General features: G+C 42.3%; 1 protein-coding gene across 1 annotated transcript in view; it reads right to left on the reverse strand.

Moving 5' to 3' along the window:
• SLC4A4 (solute carrier family 4 member 4) overlaps positions 1-5,748 on the reverse strand; it is a 166,814-nt gene extending 161,066 nt beyond the window's left edge. The window contains exon 1 of the mRNA XM_085304108.1: positions 5,676-5,748. Coding sequence (XP_085160234.1) covers positions 5,676-5,748 — 73 coding nt within the window. The remainder of the gene's footprint in view (positions 1-5,675) is intronic.
• Between the last annotated feature and the right edge of the window lie 14,056 nt (positions 5,749-19,804).

The raw sequence follows: 19,804 nt of genomic DNA on the forward strand, positions 1-19,804 counted from the left end.
CATCCTTTTCCAGATGAAGCCCAGCTCTGCTGGTTCTGGACACACAGCAGAAAGTAAACAACACTCCTGTGTTTCTTCACTATATGAAGACTCTGTTTACCATGGCCAAGCACAAATTAATCCAGGTCTGACATATTCTGACATTAAGTCCAGTATCTTTTACCTTCTACGTCAGCAGACAGCTTCCTCATTTGCTGAGCAAGTTCTGTCATTTACCCTTCAGCACAATTACGTTAGACTTTTCCTTTGATTTTCCATTTTTATYTAGGGTATGGAGTACAGTTCTTAAAAATCTGCCCATTTAGGAGACAAGCAAAAACCTGGACAGAATTTGCAATGCAAATGTGTGCATTACCCATTTTACAATTGTGTCTGGACTTCCCCAGGACATTATATGTTACCTGTTTAATTTAAAATGTCCTAAAAAAATTCAGGAAGGGTAACCAGCACATCTGAGGCTCAGATGYGTAGACTGAGTAAAGGCTATAGCTGCTCTTCTATCTCCCTCCTGAACTGCACTGCCAGTACTGTTGTGCCTTCAAGAAGAGGTATTGGGCATGAGAGGAAGGCATATATAGCAGGTGGGAAAAGAGAGCCAAATAGCCCAGAGATGGATCTCACCCTGATTTAAAAGAAGCAGGAGAGAAGAGAACAAAAATATCATGTAACCAGTAGATGCACAACTGCCACATGCCCCAAGCCCTCTCCATAAAACCGATCCAGCAAACTGAGAAYCCTCTGAAATAAAGGGAAAAGGGGTCTTCCTCTACATGCATGCACGCATTTCCCTGTTTCAAGGCACTGCTCTGTAGGATTGCCGAGAAGACAGTGCCTGGGTACCACTTCTTAATAAGGAAAACCTCATTCACTTGAACAAGAAAACCTCAGGATCAGAAGGAAGAATACAAAATACATCTAAGCAGAAAATCATACCTCTACTGTTAAAAGCTTTAGAAAAGGCATGGTTTAAGGAGAACTTCTAGTTCCAATGAAAGGACTAAAAGGTTTCTACTGCGGAAGACAACTGTAAAAACCTGAACCATCAGATTTCTTAAATAACCTAGCCCCAGAGAAGTAAATGCTGCTCAAGCCACGCCAGCCTCCATACTGAGGCTGAGGAACACCTACAGAAACTGAAGCAAAAAAAGAGAGCTTAAAAAGTGATCCTTGTAGTGTCATTGTTATGGGCGCACTGAGACAGATGCCCCTGGACTATTCTGCACAGCCCAGGTAAATCTGTCTGTCCTGGAAGCACCTGCTCTCCCTAGGTAGGACCAGCAGGTCTGAGATGGCCCCAGTAACACTTCCCCAGAAAGTTTCCACTCAGAGAAGTCACTCCCATCGAAGGCTGAGGGTTAGAGGCATGCCATGTGGCAGTTACCTTTCCATTTAAGACAGCCTTAGCAAAATGCATTTCACTATCAGGTCTGAAAGCCGATGATTATTTCTATWCTGATCTGAGATGCAAAAAGCCAGTCATTGTCAGGATGGTATGGAGAACCCTCCCTTCACTGCTAYGTGCTTTACACTCACAGAACATGTCACTGTAAAATTTACCCTTGCTTAAAAGGAAACATAGTCTTTCCTTTGCACTGGACAAAGAGTATCATATATTGACTCAGCTGTTCTTAAAACAGCTCCATTTCTTCTGCATGCACAATCAGCTTATCACTACCTTATGTAGTGAATTTGTTCTTACAACAGTGCTATCTCAGAAATACTCTGATACCTAAACTCTGGAAAGTAAYTAAAATGCAGGACAAAGCACCTTGCAGAAGCGCTGGTCCCCATCTCGTAATATATGGGACCAGAGTGCTGCTTTGGCCTTCCAGTAACCAAGTTGTCAAACTTGAAATTAAGCATCCTCCACCCCATCATGKAGTTCAGGTGGCAGCGAGCCTGAGGGAAGTTACACTTTAAGAGCCAAGAATACATAATCTCAAAGGATAAGGTGGAGCTTTACTCTTCCCCTGTTGCAAAATTGGTTATTAAGTAATCTGTTTATGTCACACATACCAGCATTCCTAAAAGTGGCATTACAGCAATGTGTCATTACCTTTAAGGAAAGGAACGTGCAGTGCTTTAAGTGAATAGGAATGATTTTCTTGTACAGGAGGTTCAAATTAGGGCTATGTCTGTTCTTGGTTTCCCCTGAGAAAGCTTATGCTTTCTCACTTTCTTTCCTTTCACACTCTGAACTGGACTGAGCTAGATTCCTAGTCTTGCTGAGTCACATTTCCGGCCACTTCTGTGCAACATCACTGAGTGCCAACAAAGCAGCTCTTCATAAGTAAAATGTACTGAAGTTGTTAGTTAAGCCTTCTCACTGATAAAGAAGAAAAAAAAGGGGGGGGGAAGTAGCCAGAACTGAATCATTTTCAAATGTCAGTAGCCGATAGCATTAATAAAATAGCAACAACATGCAGATCTGCAGGCGCCAGATTGAGGCGCCATCTTTGAGATGCGTTAAATAATATTTTGAACTGGCTCAAAGCTACATACTTTTCCAATAGGTACATGATTTCTATTAACAATACATTTATCCAGCAAARGCATGTCTCAACATCCTATAGACTAGAAAGGCCCCTCTCAACCACAGCACCACATAATCAAATCAGTGAGCTACACGGTAATCCAGAATTGCTGTGTCCTTCTCATAGACACAACGCAAGACCACCAGCTATATGAATAAATAAAAAAACAAATAAAAGAAGAGAACCGTCAAGYACTTTACTGGAAAGGTCTGACTTAAGAACCACTCACTGCCTTGAAATAACAGCACATCATTTCTCTCTTACATTCTGGGCACTTAATCTGCAAAGGAGGGACACTGAAGATGACAGCTTTCAAATACTCTCTGCATCTGTTCTAAATCAGCTACATAAGCAACAAAAGCAGCTGCTTTCCAAGGAGTGTGTGTCCAACAGTGGGATTCTTCAATTCCCTTGTGCAAACTCCTGCAGTAGGAGAATCCCCCTCTCCCTCTGCCCTAATACTCCACTGTCATCTCTCTGGTGTTTAACAAAGCTAACAGTTCTCCTTTCTCTAACATGGGGGAAATAAAACAGTCTCATTTTTCTGTTCAGCTATTGTCCTACAAGTTTTGGAAAACCTGCATCTTTAAGCMGCTTTTGTGAAATTTGGCCAAGATTGACTGCTGGGTTAAAAATACATATACATTGGGATAAGAGTGGAGAGAAGAGGCAAGAAAGGCTAATAATTTTATAATACGTGCCTTGTTTCCTCATGAAAGTTAGCTGAAATTAAAAACAATCAGAAAATAAAATAYATCTAGAGGTAACAATTCCACTTGCAATTACCTTCTTCTACAGAGGATGTGATCACTGTAAACTTTTCAAAAAAGCAAATTAACCGTACCATGAAAGGTAAGCTGAAGTAACAGAGAGGGCTTCAGAGCTCACCTCTTCAGGCCTCTAGCTAAATGCTCTCCTCTCTTTGAAACTGCTCCACTCCTCTTATGCCTGCAAAAGTCTAGCAAAAAAGACTCAAAAGCATTTGCAACAAGTATCAGCCAGGGGGTCTTTGACTTAATGTTTTAACCTTTCCATCAGATATATGCAGACTATGATTGTAAATGAGGTGCCTGTGTGCATAATTAGATGCACACATATATATTAAGTGTACTTATATATAGGATGTGTAACTGTTCATAGCCATTTGATGTGGTTGGAGACATGCAGCTTCTGTATTAGGACAAATAAGATCTCCTCAAAGTGCTGAAGGCTTTAACACTTATTTGCATCATGCTAACACCTCGAATGTGCCAAGCAAGCTACGAATTTGAGGCTGTCCCAGTAGGGCAGAGCGGAGCGGCCAAGCAGCAAGCCAGCAACSGAGCTACACACCCACCCCTCTGCATGGTGACAGTGACAGATGCCACAGCGTCAGCAGCGGCCCCGCCGCAGACGGCAGCTCCCTTTGCGATTTAGCTAGGTCATTCACAGAAGCCTGGTGAGAAGCAAGGTGCTGCCTTTAGCACGAACAAGGGAATTAGCCGGTTACCCAGCTCCAAGGCTCCCGGGAGGCTCAGACAAGCAGCTACGGTTCTCAGAGCCCTGTCGTGTGCAATTATAAATACTTCATCTTTTTTCACCTCCTCTTCTCTTTTCCCCAGCAAGATGAACAACAATTGGTCTGTTAGCCCAAGTAAATCAAGTGAGAATATCTGCATAGAAACACGGAGATAAACGCACAACATCTAGAAACATTACATAAAACATTAACCACAACCTTTTTCACAGCACCTGCGGACAGTTAAAAAGGACACTGCAGCGCTGTTCTGCACAAACAACAATCCTATATTATTCCTGGAGCATCACATATGGGTGATACATACCACAACAGCAGGCGGCAACATTTAAGGCAATAAAATATAAGAACTGTTTCTCCTCTCTTCTCTCCCAAATGTTGCTTCTGTGCCTAAGTATCAATTATTCTATGAGCAAGATGCTAATACAAAAACCCTGCAGACAGTGGCCTAATTAAACCCTATGTGATGATTAACAGCTGCTAAATACAGATTACTTCATGCAAGACAGAAATAAAACACATGCTTTTCCATAGAAATGATTTGCTGGAACTGCTCTAATCAAACATTTTTGCAGATTTTTTTTTTCCCATATTGCTTAATACTTTAATGTCTATCACCGATGACAATGACAGAGCTGTATCTCCACACCTTTCAAAACATTTTAAACTTAAAAGTCACAGGTGTTTGGTATATAAYGTCATTCTAGTTTCTCAATTTGTAAAACAAACAAACAAACAAAAAAACCCAACAAATAAAACCCATCAAGAGTGCACACTGAAACACTGTGAGGGGAAATGCTGGCCTCCTTTCCCTTCTAGGTACGGTACGTGTCCTACAGCCCTTTCCTCCTCCTCTTCCACTAGTTTATCAAGCACAATGTCAACTGATCCTCATAAAATAGAATAAAAAAAAGAGAATTTGATAAAATAATTCATTCCTATCAAGTAAAGAATTTTCCCAAAACAACCTTAAAAAGCTGAACTCCTTCAAACTCCTTTTTCCTTTAGGATTTCACAATATATTTATAGAAAAAAAYAAAAAGGCTTTYGAAGGAATCTACTCTTTTCCTAAAAAAAATGTCCAATTCTTTAAGAAGTTCCTCTTCCCAGGGAGAGCTCTTCCTTTTATTCCTACTAAATAAAAAGAATAACCCAGGAAAACATCCCTTTGCTGCGTATGTCCACCCCTGACGCTCAGTAGGAATTYTGCTAGTGTTTTGACTTACTTCCCCACTTGTGATGTCTGCCACTGTATTCCACCACTTCAAGGTGCAGTGGTGATATGCAAGTGTTGCTGAAACTTTCATACATGAAAGAAAAACAAAAAGCCCCAATATTTCACCACTGCTATACAAAAAGAGAGTGGGCATTACTTTGTGTGAGGTGGAAGTCYGTGTCAGCAGCATATAACAACCTTCACTCTCAATCTGAAAAACTGGATTTCTTCAAATTTAATAAGTCCATTCCACTCTGATTAAGCTTACTGGCCTTTCAGTCAATTTTAGGACTAATTACTAAGTCAAAACAAACCTGCCCTTTTCCTCTGCTACCAGACTGTGGCAAATTTATACATAAATACTAACTGTGATGATACTCTTTCTCCCCAGCAGCTCAAGGTCTCTTACCTTCCACTTCTTCTTCGTCACATACATGTTTAAGGAAGGACGCCCCTCTATCCAGCACTGCCTCGTCCTCCATCCTATAGTAATAGAAAARAAAAAAGGAATGCTCAGACTTCTCCTGGAGGGAGCTATTTGAACCAGCCCAGCTCCTGGGCAGGTTAACTTGCAAGCTGTTGTTCATGTTATTGTGGGCTCTCCAGTCCTCCTTCCAGTGCCTGCTGTTCCTTCACCGAGCTCCTTTCAAACGGCGTTTGGTATAAGCTGGCCTCACGTAGCTCGAATTCTAACCTTGAGAGGACATCAGGGGCGACAGGTGTGAGAAAGGTAATCCCAGCTAGAAGTCTTTGTTTCTCCCGGTTCTTGTTTCTTTTTTTGTTCCTTTTTTCTTTTTCTCTTAACAGGATATATATACACACACAGGCAAGTTTGGGACTGTTTATGCAACAGGCAACAGTGTGAGAAATTCCAGTTTCCCTTTAAAGTTCTTCTCAAAAACGTTGGCTGCAGAACCACCTATACAAGCAAGCACACATACTAAGCACAGACACACACACACGTTTGAATGCACAGTGGGAGACTAGGCTTCAGCCAGCCCCTTAATACCAGCAAAGCACACTTGTCTGTTGAGAGGCAAGCTTTGTGTCACATGTTGGCCTTACAGAAATCTGACATATGAGGATTATCCAGAGACCAAGCTACAGTAAGTCAGGCCATCACAGCAGAGTATTTATGTGTGTCACCCATTCATTCATTCACTCGCTCATTTGGGGACTGATTTTAGTAATGGCTTCCTTTCCCCTTTGCTTTTCTCTCCATCTCTTATCAGCTCCTCTTTTTAGAGGAGGCTCCTAATTCTGTACCTCCACCAYGAAGTCCTCGTGTTGAGCTACCCAGAACTTAAACTGCCCTATTTCACRCACAGAATAAGAACCTGCACACTTTCCAAGGGGCCATCTGCAAGCTCGCTTTAGACGAGTATATATAAAAATAACAAAGAAAAAAAATTAAGTTATATTAAATAACCTACTTTCACAGGCTAAGCACACATTCATTTATCATTACTGGAAACATTGTGTAAGCCTTCTATTCTTAAAACAAGGACAGCACATCAAATACACATGTACCTAGCTCTATAGATCACGAACAGGCGCCTCTGAAGCTACTGAAGAGAACGTCAAGCTTGGTATCAATGCAGCCCCAGAACTAGAGCCCTATCTGGCAACCTGGTTTTCTGCCAGTGGCAAAGGACAGGCATATATTTATACATGCATACCTACCTACAACTATATATGTGTGCTTATGTGTGTAYGCATACGTATATATACATCTCTCTCTATATGTCTATATATATACATACGTATACATAGACACGCAGACTTATTCTACATATTCCTAGGATGGAATAGGCAAGTCTGGTACAGAATGGAAAAAAAACCTTCAAAACATCCTGACAACCATATTGCTTCCCCTTGTGATCTCACAAGCTAAGTGCGGCAGCAGCAAACAGTAAATGAACAGAGATTTTTTTAAGGGCATATTGACATTCAGTAGAGCATAGGAAAAAAAAATAGAACAGATGTATACCAAGGATATCCTAGGACATCCACCCTGCAAAAGCATGCCAACATCTATTTGCACAAAGAAAAGTGTTCTTCCACGGCAGAACATATCAGAGCCCCCATTTGCTAACAGCAGCAGCAGAGGGGCTGTTCTCTAGTCATTGCTGTGTTTTCCTGTACCTCAGGCACCTTTACCGACTTGCCCGTTGGCCTCATCCCTGGCTCTCAGTCTGCAGAAGAGCAGCTCAGCCCACATGAATGACTCACAAGTATTTCACAGAGAAGGCAGAACAAAGCWAAAAAGGTCAGATCCAAACCCACTAAGTTAGTATTTGGAAATACTCATCTCTCACTTGGATTATTGGATGGCAGCAGTTAATACACCACCATACTCAACATGAACCTCAGCTCCTGCCTAAGYTTTGATCCAGTTCAGAAGTTTGAAGCAAGGCCCGCTTCTCATTCACACATGCCGTTTCCTCACACACTGTATGTGACAGAAACCCAGAAGCCACAAGATTTGAACAATAAAGTCTTCAAACTTGAGAAATGTATCATTTTACAAGGGGCTGATGCCCTGCTTGAAGGGCCAAGATGTGCTTCCTATAGAGGCCAGTAAAGCACACAAAGCCAGCGCACAAGCACAGAAGCCTTCCCTGAAAGCTCAAGGTCTTTCTAAATTATTCAAGACAATTTATGCACCTTATCTTTGGCTACAAAAGAGCATGGATGCCACAACTGCTCTTGCCAGCATGCTATGACTGTGTAGACACTCCCCAATTTTTTGATTTTTTTTTTTAAGTAGCACAGTAGCTACTTGCTATAAATACAACTGAAAACAGCTGGAACCCACGGGCCTGGATTTGCAGCCCAAACACACACCGCACACACCTCTATTACTCCACAAGAGCTGTTCTTACAGTTTCACTCGTGGYGTGCCCTAGCATTTGTCTCTGACAGCACAGTCAGGCCCTTCAGCGTGTGCGCGCGTATGTGTGTGTGTGCGACCCGCTGCCCATCCTGCTGCGGCCTCTGCTCAAGCAGTGCTTCCAGGCTGCTTTCTGCACACCGGCTTTGGCAGCACCAGCCCAAGTACGCTACAACAAAAGAGCAAGTCACACGGAAGTGAACAGTTTGCACCGCCTGCAAGGGGTAAAACGCTGAGAATCCACCAGTTGCCATCCCCATAGTAAAGCGCCTGCTCACATCACCCGCTGCAGCGGTACCTTTCCTCGCCAGGTCAATTCGGTGCTTTCTGGCTGCAGAGGGTTCGAAACCTGCTTGTGACACATTGCAACACTGATGCTTTCCCTGAAACGTGCCCACAGCAGATCCCAAGGAGCTGGGGGGGGGGGGTTTAAAGGGCCAGGAATAGAGCCTGGGTCGCCTTGGCACAGTGCCTCGAATCTAATCCGCAGGAGTTTAGTGATTATACTCTGAAGCACCACCTCCCTTGACTTGGTCTTTTCTGCCCTTCTCAGATTACTGCAGGATTTCTTCAGGCCAGAATCTGGCAAGAAAGATCCTTTGTGAATTTGCACAGGGGAAACATTTCAGCCCCTTGGATTTTTTCAAGTAACATAAAATGGGAGTTGAAGAAATTTAAAATAAAGAATCACAAGAAACAACAGAAAATCTTCATGTGGGCCATCGGGGAAAAACTGGTGCAGAGCCCTATCAGTGAAGCGTTGCAGCAAGAAAAGGTATCTTCACYATCCCTCAGAGGAGGGCACCACTAGACAGAAGTAAGAGAAGGAGCAAATGGTTTGGGGGCCACTGAACATAAACGTGCCTCAGCTTAAGGGTGGTGCTGGTTCATTAGCTTCTTTGAGTAAGGCCAAAACGACGGGACATCCGGCCACCTTTTATCTAGGCCCAAACCTCATTACAGTTAATGTAAGGTTTTGCAAAAATAAATAAATAAATACATATTGTTTCTCTATTTTCACGTTCTAGATTTGAGCAAGTCATGTACTCCAACAGAATATACATGAGTACAAAACCATAAGCTGTTATAGGAAATGGCCTGTCTGGGAACACAGATCAATACTAAGCATTTTGAGAAATGCTTCTGTGTGTCAATGTGATTCTGGCAGAAGTCTCCCATAACCCACCCAACACAGCTTGCAATTCAAATCTAAATTTGTAGACCACCCTCAGCTGGAGTCATGGTAATATTCTGCCCAACTACTAAAAAAGAACACGTCCAGTTTAATACTGAAGGAAGTTCCTGATTTACGGATTGAGAGAAAAGTCAAAATACAATGGGCAGAGGTGAAGGAAAATCAGTAACACAAAGTAGAAAAGATTAAAAGGTTCTTCTCCAGCTACTCTCAAACAAGTGGAGTACACCTTAAGGAATGAGCAGGTATGTTCAACTCTCTGCTCAGGATAACTTTTGAGATAAAAGCACTTTTAAACATTCACCATCAGCAGAGCAAATCTGATTTATATTCTATAGCAAACTACTGTGGTTCAAGACCAATTTATTTAGCTTTTTTTTTTAATTAAACTTATCACAGAACTCCTCAATTCCTTCCCCTCAGCTACACTTATCTTACAGTCTCTGCTTTGCTTACCATGTTATAAATTCTTCTTGTAGATCGTCTTGTTACAGCACCAAACACCTGCATTACATCTTCAAAGTGGTATAATGTAGCAAGATGATACTTAACTTTTTATTGTCCCCAATCGTTACTGCAGCAGAGATAAGCGAGGCCTCGTTCACATAGATGTAGCAAGGCTCAGGGTTTATTTTGAGATCATTACGTGAAAGCTACTTGGGAAAGAAAAAAAAAAAATACTTTAACTCTACAGTGTGCTTTTTCCACTACTGCTCACATTTTAGGTGTGCACAACAGAAGTCACTGATCAGGTTACAGTGCTAGAAATGCTATCTTAACAAAAAAAAAAGATAAATAAAAAAGACAGAAGATCTGATTAAGTTAGTTTCTGTACAAAACCCTACATTTGGMAGCCTATGGAAACCACCTTCGGGCACATGGAAATTGTCAAGGTGCAGAAAGGGTGTGTTTATTGCCAACKCCTGAGTTTGCAATGGGAAAGCAAAGCCTTTAAAACAGGGCCGGGCAGAAAAGCCTCTTTTCGCCACAAAACACGGAGGAGCTAAGCAGATGGAGCGCTGCCACCTCTCGGCTACGCGGCCTTATCGCAGCGGCCAGAAAGGACGGGCTGCCCCGGCAGCAAGGCCCGGCGGCAGCCCCGGCGCTGCGCTGCCGCAGCTTCCTCCGCAACGCGGTGCGAAGAAACAGTTCAGGCTCTCCCGCTGACAGGAATCAACACCAGCACTTTTTATAACCTTAAAATTTATGACACGAGAAAAGTAAAACTAGTGTTTGGCATAAATAAAGCAGAACGGCCGATGTGGCAACACTAGCTGTTGCAYGGAGACACAACTCGCTCAAGTGAATAAATGCATAACATTGCTGAAGAAATAAGAAATGAGAGTTATGACTTGCTGATAAGCTTTTATTATTTGGCCTATTTCAAACGTGTTTTGCAATCAGGAAGAAACTCCAGCAAACTYTGGACTGATCAAAGAAAAAAAAAATTAAGCCAACTCTTTAACTGGAACGGGTACTATTAATGCAYAGGCCATGTGAAAATCAAACGTAAAGAGTAACGCTATTGCAATTAGCCAGGGTGGAGAGCGTGCAAAGAGCTCCAGGAGACGAGAGGATTGTGCACATTAGGTCACATAAGAGCAGAGAACAGACGTGCCGACAGYCGGGCCCTGGCTGGGGCCAGGTCAACCTTCCTTACTGAAACGTCCACCGGTGAGCTCCTGCTCCCGTGAATCCGCTCTTATGTGCGGGCATATGGAAGCTGTATACATTAATTTGAAAGGCAAGAGAAATAAGATCTTTAGGGGCATGCCGAATCAACCACCTCCATCTGCTTCTCAGGGCCTGCCATCGTCTACCTGCCAAGACCTCTTCTTCACTCCATCGCCTTCCATGAAGTAGAGTGGGAGCACAATGGATGGGGACGCTGGGGGGAGGACAGAGACACAAAAACAAGTCGACAGCGTACCCAGAGCTGCTGGCTAAGCCATTTGGCAGGTCCGAGTCCCATGAGGATTACGCCTGAATCCGCACATACAAAATTCCCCTCCATTTACCTCCAAACACAAAAGGAGGAAACTGTTCATCACACAAGTCAATTTTCCTCTTGGAGGCTAAAAAATAATTTCCAGCTGAGGAGACCCTACAGCTGCCGCTAGAATGGACAGCTGCTTTACGCTGCTTGACCCCTTTGGACACTCCAACACCTTCTACACAAAGCCGTAAAGCACTCCTGTACCTCTGCAACTTCTCCATGTGCTACCAGGAGCAAACACAGCCAGAGTGACCCAAGCGTGCCTATCTTTAGGCTGCATTTTTGCTCCTCATAATCACAACTGGAGCTCCTCAAAACAAATACGGCTTGCAAGAAACTGCCACTGGTACAACACCAACATACTCCTTTGCACTGCTCCCTGCAAAGTATAAAAAGCCAGCTGAGCTGGCATTCAGAGTCCTTCACAGGACTAAACTACCACCTAAACCATCTCAACGAGCAGCCTCACCCAATCGCCAGCATCGGGTGAAGCAACACAATCATCAACTGGACCAGGAGACTCACGCAGGCTGGATGCACAGCGCCTGGACCAAGCGGAGCAGAGCAACACTGACGGCTTCTCTGTCAGTGCCTACCGGTGCCTCCACAGAGCCACAGAAGTTAGAAGCTGAATGTGGGGATTCGTGCATGTGCCCCAAAATAAATAGCCAGAACCAATAAGCTAACCAAGCTGCTTCTGTCAACAATACGATTTCCCTTCTCCGCAACCTGGGCGGCATTCAGATACAGTGACAATAGTGGCCAGGCAAACAGGAGACTACCAATTCTCACAGCCCGTAAGTGAACAGTTGAGTAAACAAACCTAATGCCACCAGTTCCTCATTAAGAACTAGACTCATTTTGGTTTTCCTCAAATGCTCACATATAAGCACTATAACTCACAAAAACTAGCTTCTGACTATCCTCAGCACAGTCTGATGTACTTTTAAAGTAGACTGCCAAATTTATCTTGGATGCATTTTCCCCTGTTAGTTCTAAAGTAGCATTTATTCACATGCTTCTTCAGTGAAAGGTTGTGGGGGAGGAGAGAAGCCTCCCCTTTCTGCAGGAAGAACTTGCACTATAATACTTTTAAACCCAAACCTAAACACAGTTTCTTTTATAGTAACTCTCAACAATCAGCAAGGAACTATTGCCTAAGACGACTGCTCTGCACAAGGCAATCGGGTACAGCAGAATCAGAGAGACTGATCTCAGCTCTTCCCTCTCCAGCAGATTCCTTGCCCAAGTGGAGAATGCCATTTCTTCTCTTCAGAGCACCTCCAGCGCAGAACGGTGAGATGAACAACACTACCCAGAGGCTACAAGACTAAAACCTAGGAATGAGTGCAAGCTGCTAAAACATCTTTGCTTCTGACAATGCAGGACACACATGAGAGGGCTCAAACCTAGACCTCAAAGGAGCATGAGCTGTTCATTTGTTTTGGGCTGCGCTTTACGGCTTTCTGTGCAGACCCCTATTTTCTATTTGCAACAAATTGCCAGCACTTGTTGGACCGGGACACTTGTGGCACACTTGCTCATTCAACGTGCATGCTGTAGGAGGAAGCAAAGAAGGAAGCAAAGAGTAAGAAAGTTCTGCAAATTTATGATCTTATCACTAGCTTACCAGCAAACTCACATTCTGGACTACTACTCTCTCCAAAGTGCCTGTGAAACTTTGAAGGGCCACTGCTGTTCACTAGTCTCTCTCAAGCACRCCAGTGACATAAGCCTATCATTATTTGACACTGAAGTCCACTTGTTAGAAGGATTTCTCAGCAAAACACAGGGCAAGCATGCAACAGCCTACATAAATCACTGAGATTATGCTCTCTGCTCCTCTGCCCTACTCAAGTACCCTTCAAGGAAGTCCATCTAGGGGAGATTTATGACAACATAGCACAGACAGGTAACAAGCCAGAGACTTAGCCCAGCATGCTTTAGCGCAGCATGCAAAACCAAGGCAGACAATATCTCCTCTGTCTCACTGGTGTAGCTTCAGCAAGCAGTACGCATCTTCTGTACTCAGGAGTATCCAAATACAGCCTTTACATACAGCTGCAAGACTTTTCAGATTTCATGCTGTTTCACCTTTTTTCTACTCTCCCGCTCATACGTTTTTGAGAATAAATCTGTTTCATTTAAACAGACGCACTCTCAAAGCAGCTATTTCTTCGATATCATCTTCAGATGAGTATTTCAGATGATGTTTTTTGCAAGTACCTATCTGCCCTCACACTGCCTATTCGTTCTGTTTGAATATTTTCACTGTTGACCTCTGCTGTGGTCTTGTCAGCTGGTTATTAAGACCTASAGAAAACCACAAGCCAAGGGCTATGCGGTGCCCCTCATTAATAAGGCAGCATTAGACAAGATACAAAATCCCATGTTAGGTTTTTTGTTTGAAATGCCTCATTTCAATGGATGTCACTTAGGAAAACATGGCCCGTATGTTCAGTAACACTGTGTCATGCTATTTAGATTACTGAAAGTGGTTTTAGTGTTAATAAGATAATTTTGAGAAGTGAGGTGAGGGGGCTTTTTTTTCTTTTGCCCTCTCCCTTTTTTTTTTAATCCACAATTAAGCCACCTTATTGTTAGGTGAAATGTTTCAGTCTAATGTCAGACAGGCAGAGCTGTTTTCAGAGACTGAGATTAAGACTGAAAATGTACCATTAACCTAGTATTTTTTAGGTATTAAAAAAAGAGGTGACAAAAGACAGGAGCGATACAGAASATAACACTGTAAAAGAATGTAATTACAATTTCAGAACATGATTTTTAATTCATGTTGGATGTTAGTCCAAACTTTCCCCAAATAGGTGAGTTCTTAAGTTAGCAAGGGAAACTAAAGAGATAACTCTGAAATGAGGAAGATTTCTCAGTGTTCAAGAGCAACAATGGCTGTGCCCCATTTGCTGAAATCTTTAAGTGTATTTTAATATACCCACGTCCTATCATAGAATTTAAATATGAGCCTCAATTTTTGATCAAATCAAGTTCTTAAAAACTGACTGGAATGTCAAGAACTCTAAAGGTTTATCTCAACTCACAGATGAAGCCAGAGCGCCTTCCTAAAACCAAGATAAGTTATTTAAATTTACTTTGGCAAAATAAGTCGTGATCATTTGGATTTCACTTCAAATTTCTGTCAAYTGCAGCAAAACTCTCCAACTTATAATGTTAAGGACTGAACTGGACACATCCCAAAAACAAAGTAACTACTAGAAAAAAAATAATTAAGAATGAAAGAAACTGAAACTTCTTTTGTTTCATGAGAATTGGGGCTTTGGAAAAGGGAGATTTTCCCTATTTAACTTGCATTGCTTCAGCAAGAAAAGACCTTTCTTCTATGCAAACAAGAAAGTAACATTATCAAAATACAGGGAAATACGGCTGGGGAAAAGTTGGCCCTGGATGCTAGGGTAGGTGTAGCAGCTGAAGCCATTGTTTTACTATGTTTAGATTGCTTGCTGTAAAATGACACAAGTCTCCATAAAAACCGACAAAATCAGTTGCCTGTTTGGTTTTATTTCTTTTTTTGTTAAAGAGACAGATTGGTAGTATGAGATACATCAGCAAGCCAAAATCCACACTTCATTTAAGCTAAATTTAAAACTGGTAGCCTCTTAGTTAAAACCCTCTGTCCACAGGACTGGGTGAGCTTGCACCAACCAACGGGCTGGTTTGTGACATCTTCCACACACATCTGCTATATTTACTGTACTTAGAGCAGGGAGAGTGTAAAGAGACACTCAAAGGAATATAAAATATGCACCTAGGCAGGAGCTCTATGAGATGTCCCCATCAACAGGGAGCAGTGACTTCTGATGACAAACATGAATCTGTTTGAGACTAAGAGAAAACACATTTTTGYAGCTTCAATTTCTGCAAAGTGTGAAATATAAAATACAAAACAATTTTTTCCAGATAGAAAAGTGTGTCAATTTTTAAATCTACAAGCAGTAGTGGATCTTTACTGAAAATTTTTATTTCAGTACAGCCTGCAGAATCTGGGCGTTTTTTGTTTTTGCAAACCATTACCTCAACAGTATCATGTCCTGTGATATCTTTATTGCAGGTTTGTGCCTTACAGGCAACTTTTTATCTGACTATACTTCTTATGAACAGTTGCTACCCCTAAAAATGTTTTCAGTCTCACATATTGATGAGATAACAGAGTTCAATTTCTGCACTGGAAAGTGTTCAAAACCACACCAGCTCCAAGTCATTTGCTTGGAAAAGGAGGTTTGTAAAAAATCTTAGGATTAGTTCAAAAATGGGAAAGCAGCAGGAGGGAAGAAAGCATTTCAGGAGTGGACTAAAGAAAAAGTCCAACAGAGAAAAGATGACTCCAAGCCATGCAGCATATGCTTGTCTCTTTTTCTACAAGTAGGGCAATGTCCAGTATCTTACAATTTAGTGCACGACTTCAGGCTCCATAAACCTTAGACAACACTGCTCCAAAGGGCTGATTTATGGGAGCATTTGTATGTGCTCTTCAACTGAAACAGGGCTGATCTAAAAATCAGTCCTGTTCTAAAGGATAGCTGTTCTTGGTTTAAGCCTCATATAAGAACTCTTTTWTAAAACAAAACAAACAAAAAAMYCGCCTGCATCTAAGTGTATTGTGTCATAAGACTAACAACGATGGGCTAAGAACTTCCTGCAACATTATAAGCATATACCGTATACTTAAGCTCAGCTCAGCACATGTAAATTTAAAATAGGCACAGACTTTAAACAAACATATTGTGGGATAAACACAGGGGATAAATACCTGTATGTAAGTATATAGAGATATATAAATCAATACAAGGAAACAGAAGCAGAAGGGCATCTTTGCAGCACTTGCTGACTACGACCTACACAGATTTCGCAAAAAGCAGCGGGTAGCTATCTTGCGTCATGTTTTCTATCCATCGATCAAGACATTAAAATGGTGTCTTAATCTGGCCAGACTGCCCTTTGAAAGAAAATGTTTATCTCAAATGGGAGTTTCTTGATTTAAGTCCATTTCCCATTCAGCAAAAGAACAGTGTGTACAACATGGGGTGGAGCACRGCACCATTAATGCAGATCTGGTTTTCTCCAGGGAAAACCAGCAAACATTTTCAGTCCCTGCTTCCCAGCGGCCTCTGCGTTCATCCTCCCCTGTGACTACTTCAGGGGAAAGTCTCTTCTCCACAGCAATAAGCCCCAATACACGAAATGCCTGAAACAACGTTGTTCTTAAATTTCACTTCTGTAATTATGGTTTGGAGCTTTTCTCCTCCTTCAAGCTTCATATGTTCAAGCTCCCAGAGCCACACATTCCCTTCCCCACCATCTCCCTGTGCACGTCTGAGGTTCTTAAGCTACCATAAGCCCTGCACACAGCACAGAACATATGCTGGCATTATGCTTTTAGGCCCACTTTCTGCTAGTAGAAGACAACACCTGACCCAGCAAAAAACTTGACTGGCACAAGCAGGCCCCACCAGGCARAAAGCCCAGTTGCATAAAATGTTTTGGATACATCTGAAGCAGCCAAGGAAGCTAATGCACATTCAGCACTTCACACAACACGATCACAGCGTTTCTGATCCATCCTAAAGTGGTAAGACGTTTCACGATATGCTGGTTTCAAAAACATAATCCAGCATAAAGGATATTTTTAACATGGATGATTTCAGTAATCTGCTTCAACAGTCAGCTTTCTAAACAGCCCAYGTGGCATAACTAAGCAGCAGAGAATTGTGTTACACGAGCAGGAATGTCTTAAATTGTGTTTAGCACTGAAGCTGCCATGCAACTATGGGTGTGCTAGCAAACTACAGATGCAGACCTGGAGAAAGTGCATGACAGAGAGCTGCAGGTATGCCAAGGGGCTTATTTGATTTCTAAATATCAGATGCCTTGCAAAAATAATCAATTTCTGCAACCCTTAAGTAGTCACTAGATGAAAGTCTCTAATACAAGAATTTCTGCAAGTCAGATGACAGTTACTCAAAAGTAGAAAGAGATGTGCTAACGTTTGACCACACAAAGAAAGCTCAAAGCACACAGCTGTAGAACTAAGAGTCACCAAATCTGACTGACAGYATACACACGTGATCCAGATGGAGGAAAGAACTTGCTTTTTCCAAAAATGTTAGAGAAAGCAAGCCAGTAGAGTTTCAAAGACTAAGAAAAGGTACTACAAGCCAACCCCATCCCCACTAGAGTGACAACTGCCTGTCCGGGAGAGTTTAGAGCTGCTTGCCAAGGGAATCAAGACAATCTCTTCTGAGAACGGACACTCACACTGTTCTCAGCCCACGCATCTCCGCACTCATTTCAGTGGCTTTGCTAATTTAATAACCATCAATCGAAACTAATGCAGAGCTGATAGCTTGAAATTTGACTGTGTGAATTTCTTGCTAAATGTCCTTGTCTTCACCAACTGCACTGGAGAAAAAAAGCTAAACAAATTTATTGAAGATAAAGAAACAACATCTCCTGGGAGAAGTGCAGAAAGGAGAGCAGTGCAAAACCAAATTATTTTAAAAGCCATTTGGGAAGGATCTGAAATAAAAAAGAATTTTCCTTGCTTCCACCAATTCAAACTGCAGCTTGAATGACAGAGACATAAAGCACAGCCCACAGCATCATGAATCCAGAAAGTCATTCAGTCTCTCATCAGTGCCAAGTATCTAACAAAACACCAATTATGCACCAGCCCCAGATCCTGAAGGCTGCAGGTCCTTTATGAATGACACCCACAAGAATCATTCAGCAGCAATGTAACTGCAAGTGACAAACCCTTTCTGCATCACCGCAGCAGACTTGAGAGCCCGTTCAAGAGAAGCAGCCAGTTGTGCCCTCTGGAAGGTGCTGTCAGATTGTTGGGACAGAATCAAGCGTGTTTGACCCTGACTATCACTAACCAGGTTTGCACCCCCAAGTAGAGAAAATTTTCCTGATTCAGTTTCATCTCATGACATCAGAGGGGCAGGTACATACAAAGTTTTGCCAATATTATCAGAAAAAAATAATTGTCATGGAGCACTGATGGTCACTAGGACAAATGATAGTGGATAGATAGATATGGACATATAATAGATAAAAAAGGTTAGTGGATAGACAGATAAAAGATGAGGGATTACACCCTCAACCTCATCGCCATGACTAAATCATTGTTACTAGCCTCACAGAAGAGCTCATCCACATATTTACTCCCTTGACAGCATCTGCCGAGAGAGTAGCCAGCGATATTACATAGGGCTCAACAAAATTCCCTGTAGTGGACGAGAGGGAGCAAACCACCAATGCTGAGGAGTAGAGCAGTACCTTTTGGTGCTCCTTGTCCTTCTTCATGCTCAGTTAACACAGGGCAGACAGTGATACACTGCAGCGACCTTGACTTCAACCTGTGGCACCAGGGAAGAACAGACCAGCCCGTGATCTTTAATCTCAGACCTGTAGGCCATCAATCATCCCGTAATAAGAGTTTGCCCCAGACCACACAGGGGCACATGATGGCATTTTTACTGCATTAGTCAGTGAACAACRCGATACGGGTTTTGTGCCGCCAAGACACCAACTGTAACAGGAGGRACATGATGCAGCATAAAAGTAGTCTGGTAAAAGCAGACAATACATGATCCAGCATAAAGTCAATCCATTTAAAAATGTTAAACTCATTTAACCAGCAAAATGAGTTTACTACTGGATTGACATTTTGCTTCATGGGAGAGTAATATACTTAATATGGTTCTAAGTGCCTAAAGCTGGATTTACTGTATCCTCCAAATACAGCCAAGAGCATATAACTGAACTGCTGAGCAGGCAACTCCCAAGTTTTAACAAGACTGTCCTCTAGATGACATCCATTTAAGGGCAACCTAAAATAGACTTACCCATGTCAGCCTAAAACAAGGCTGAGAATAAAACAGTAACCCAGCACTGAATATTACTTTTCTGCCAGAAACTGTTCATAGTTAGCTCTTATGAAATCCTTCCAGTGACTCCTGCCAGGCAATTTTTTTGGGGAAAAAAAATGGTATCAGCAATGTGATTTGCTGGTAAGCAAAACTGTTGCAGGAGGTCTTCCATCCTCCAAACTAACCTACATACTAGTGCAAAGACTAACAAGCTTGTCTAGAAGACCAAGCAGATTTCTGGAAAAGCAAAGAAAGCATGGCTTTACCATAAAGTCTGAAAATCCTCATCCGCTCTAGGAATGGACTTGGGGGGGGGGGGGGGGGAGAAACAGGGAAAAAAAACATACTTCTGGAAAGAGATGGTCTAAAAAAATTAAGGTCTTTTGCATCTTCCATTGCCAAAGGACTACTGCTCAGTTTACTCCTAGGCTCCTGTAGCATTCTAAGAGCCTCACAAGCAAGGTCAGTAGCTGGGCTCCTTTGGACTCCAGCGATACAAAAGGGGATGAGTCCGTAGCCRCAAATTTCCCAGACATGTCTGAAATCT

This window comes from Rhea americana, unplaced genomic scaffold (assembly GCF_003343005.1).
Source record: "Rhea americana isolate MKP2758 unplaced genomic scaffold, rheAme1 scaffold_203, whole genome shotgun sequence".
NCBI lineage: Eukaryota > Metazoa > Chordata > Aves > Rheiformes > Rheidae > Rhea > Rhea americana.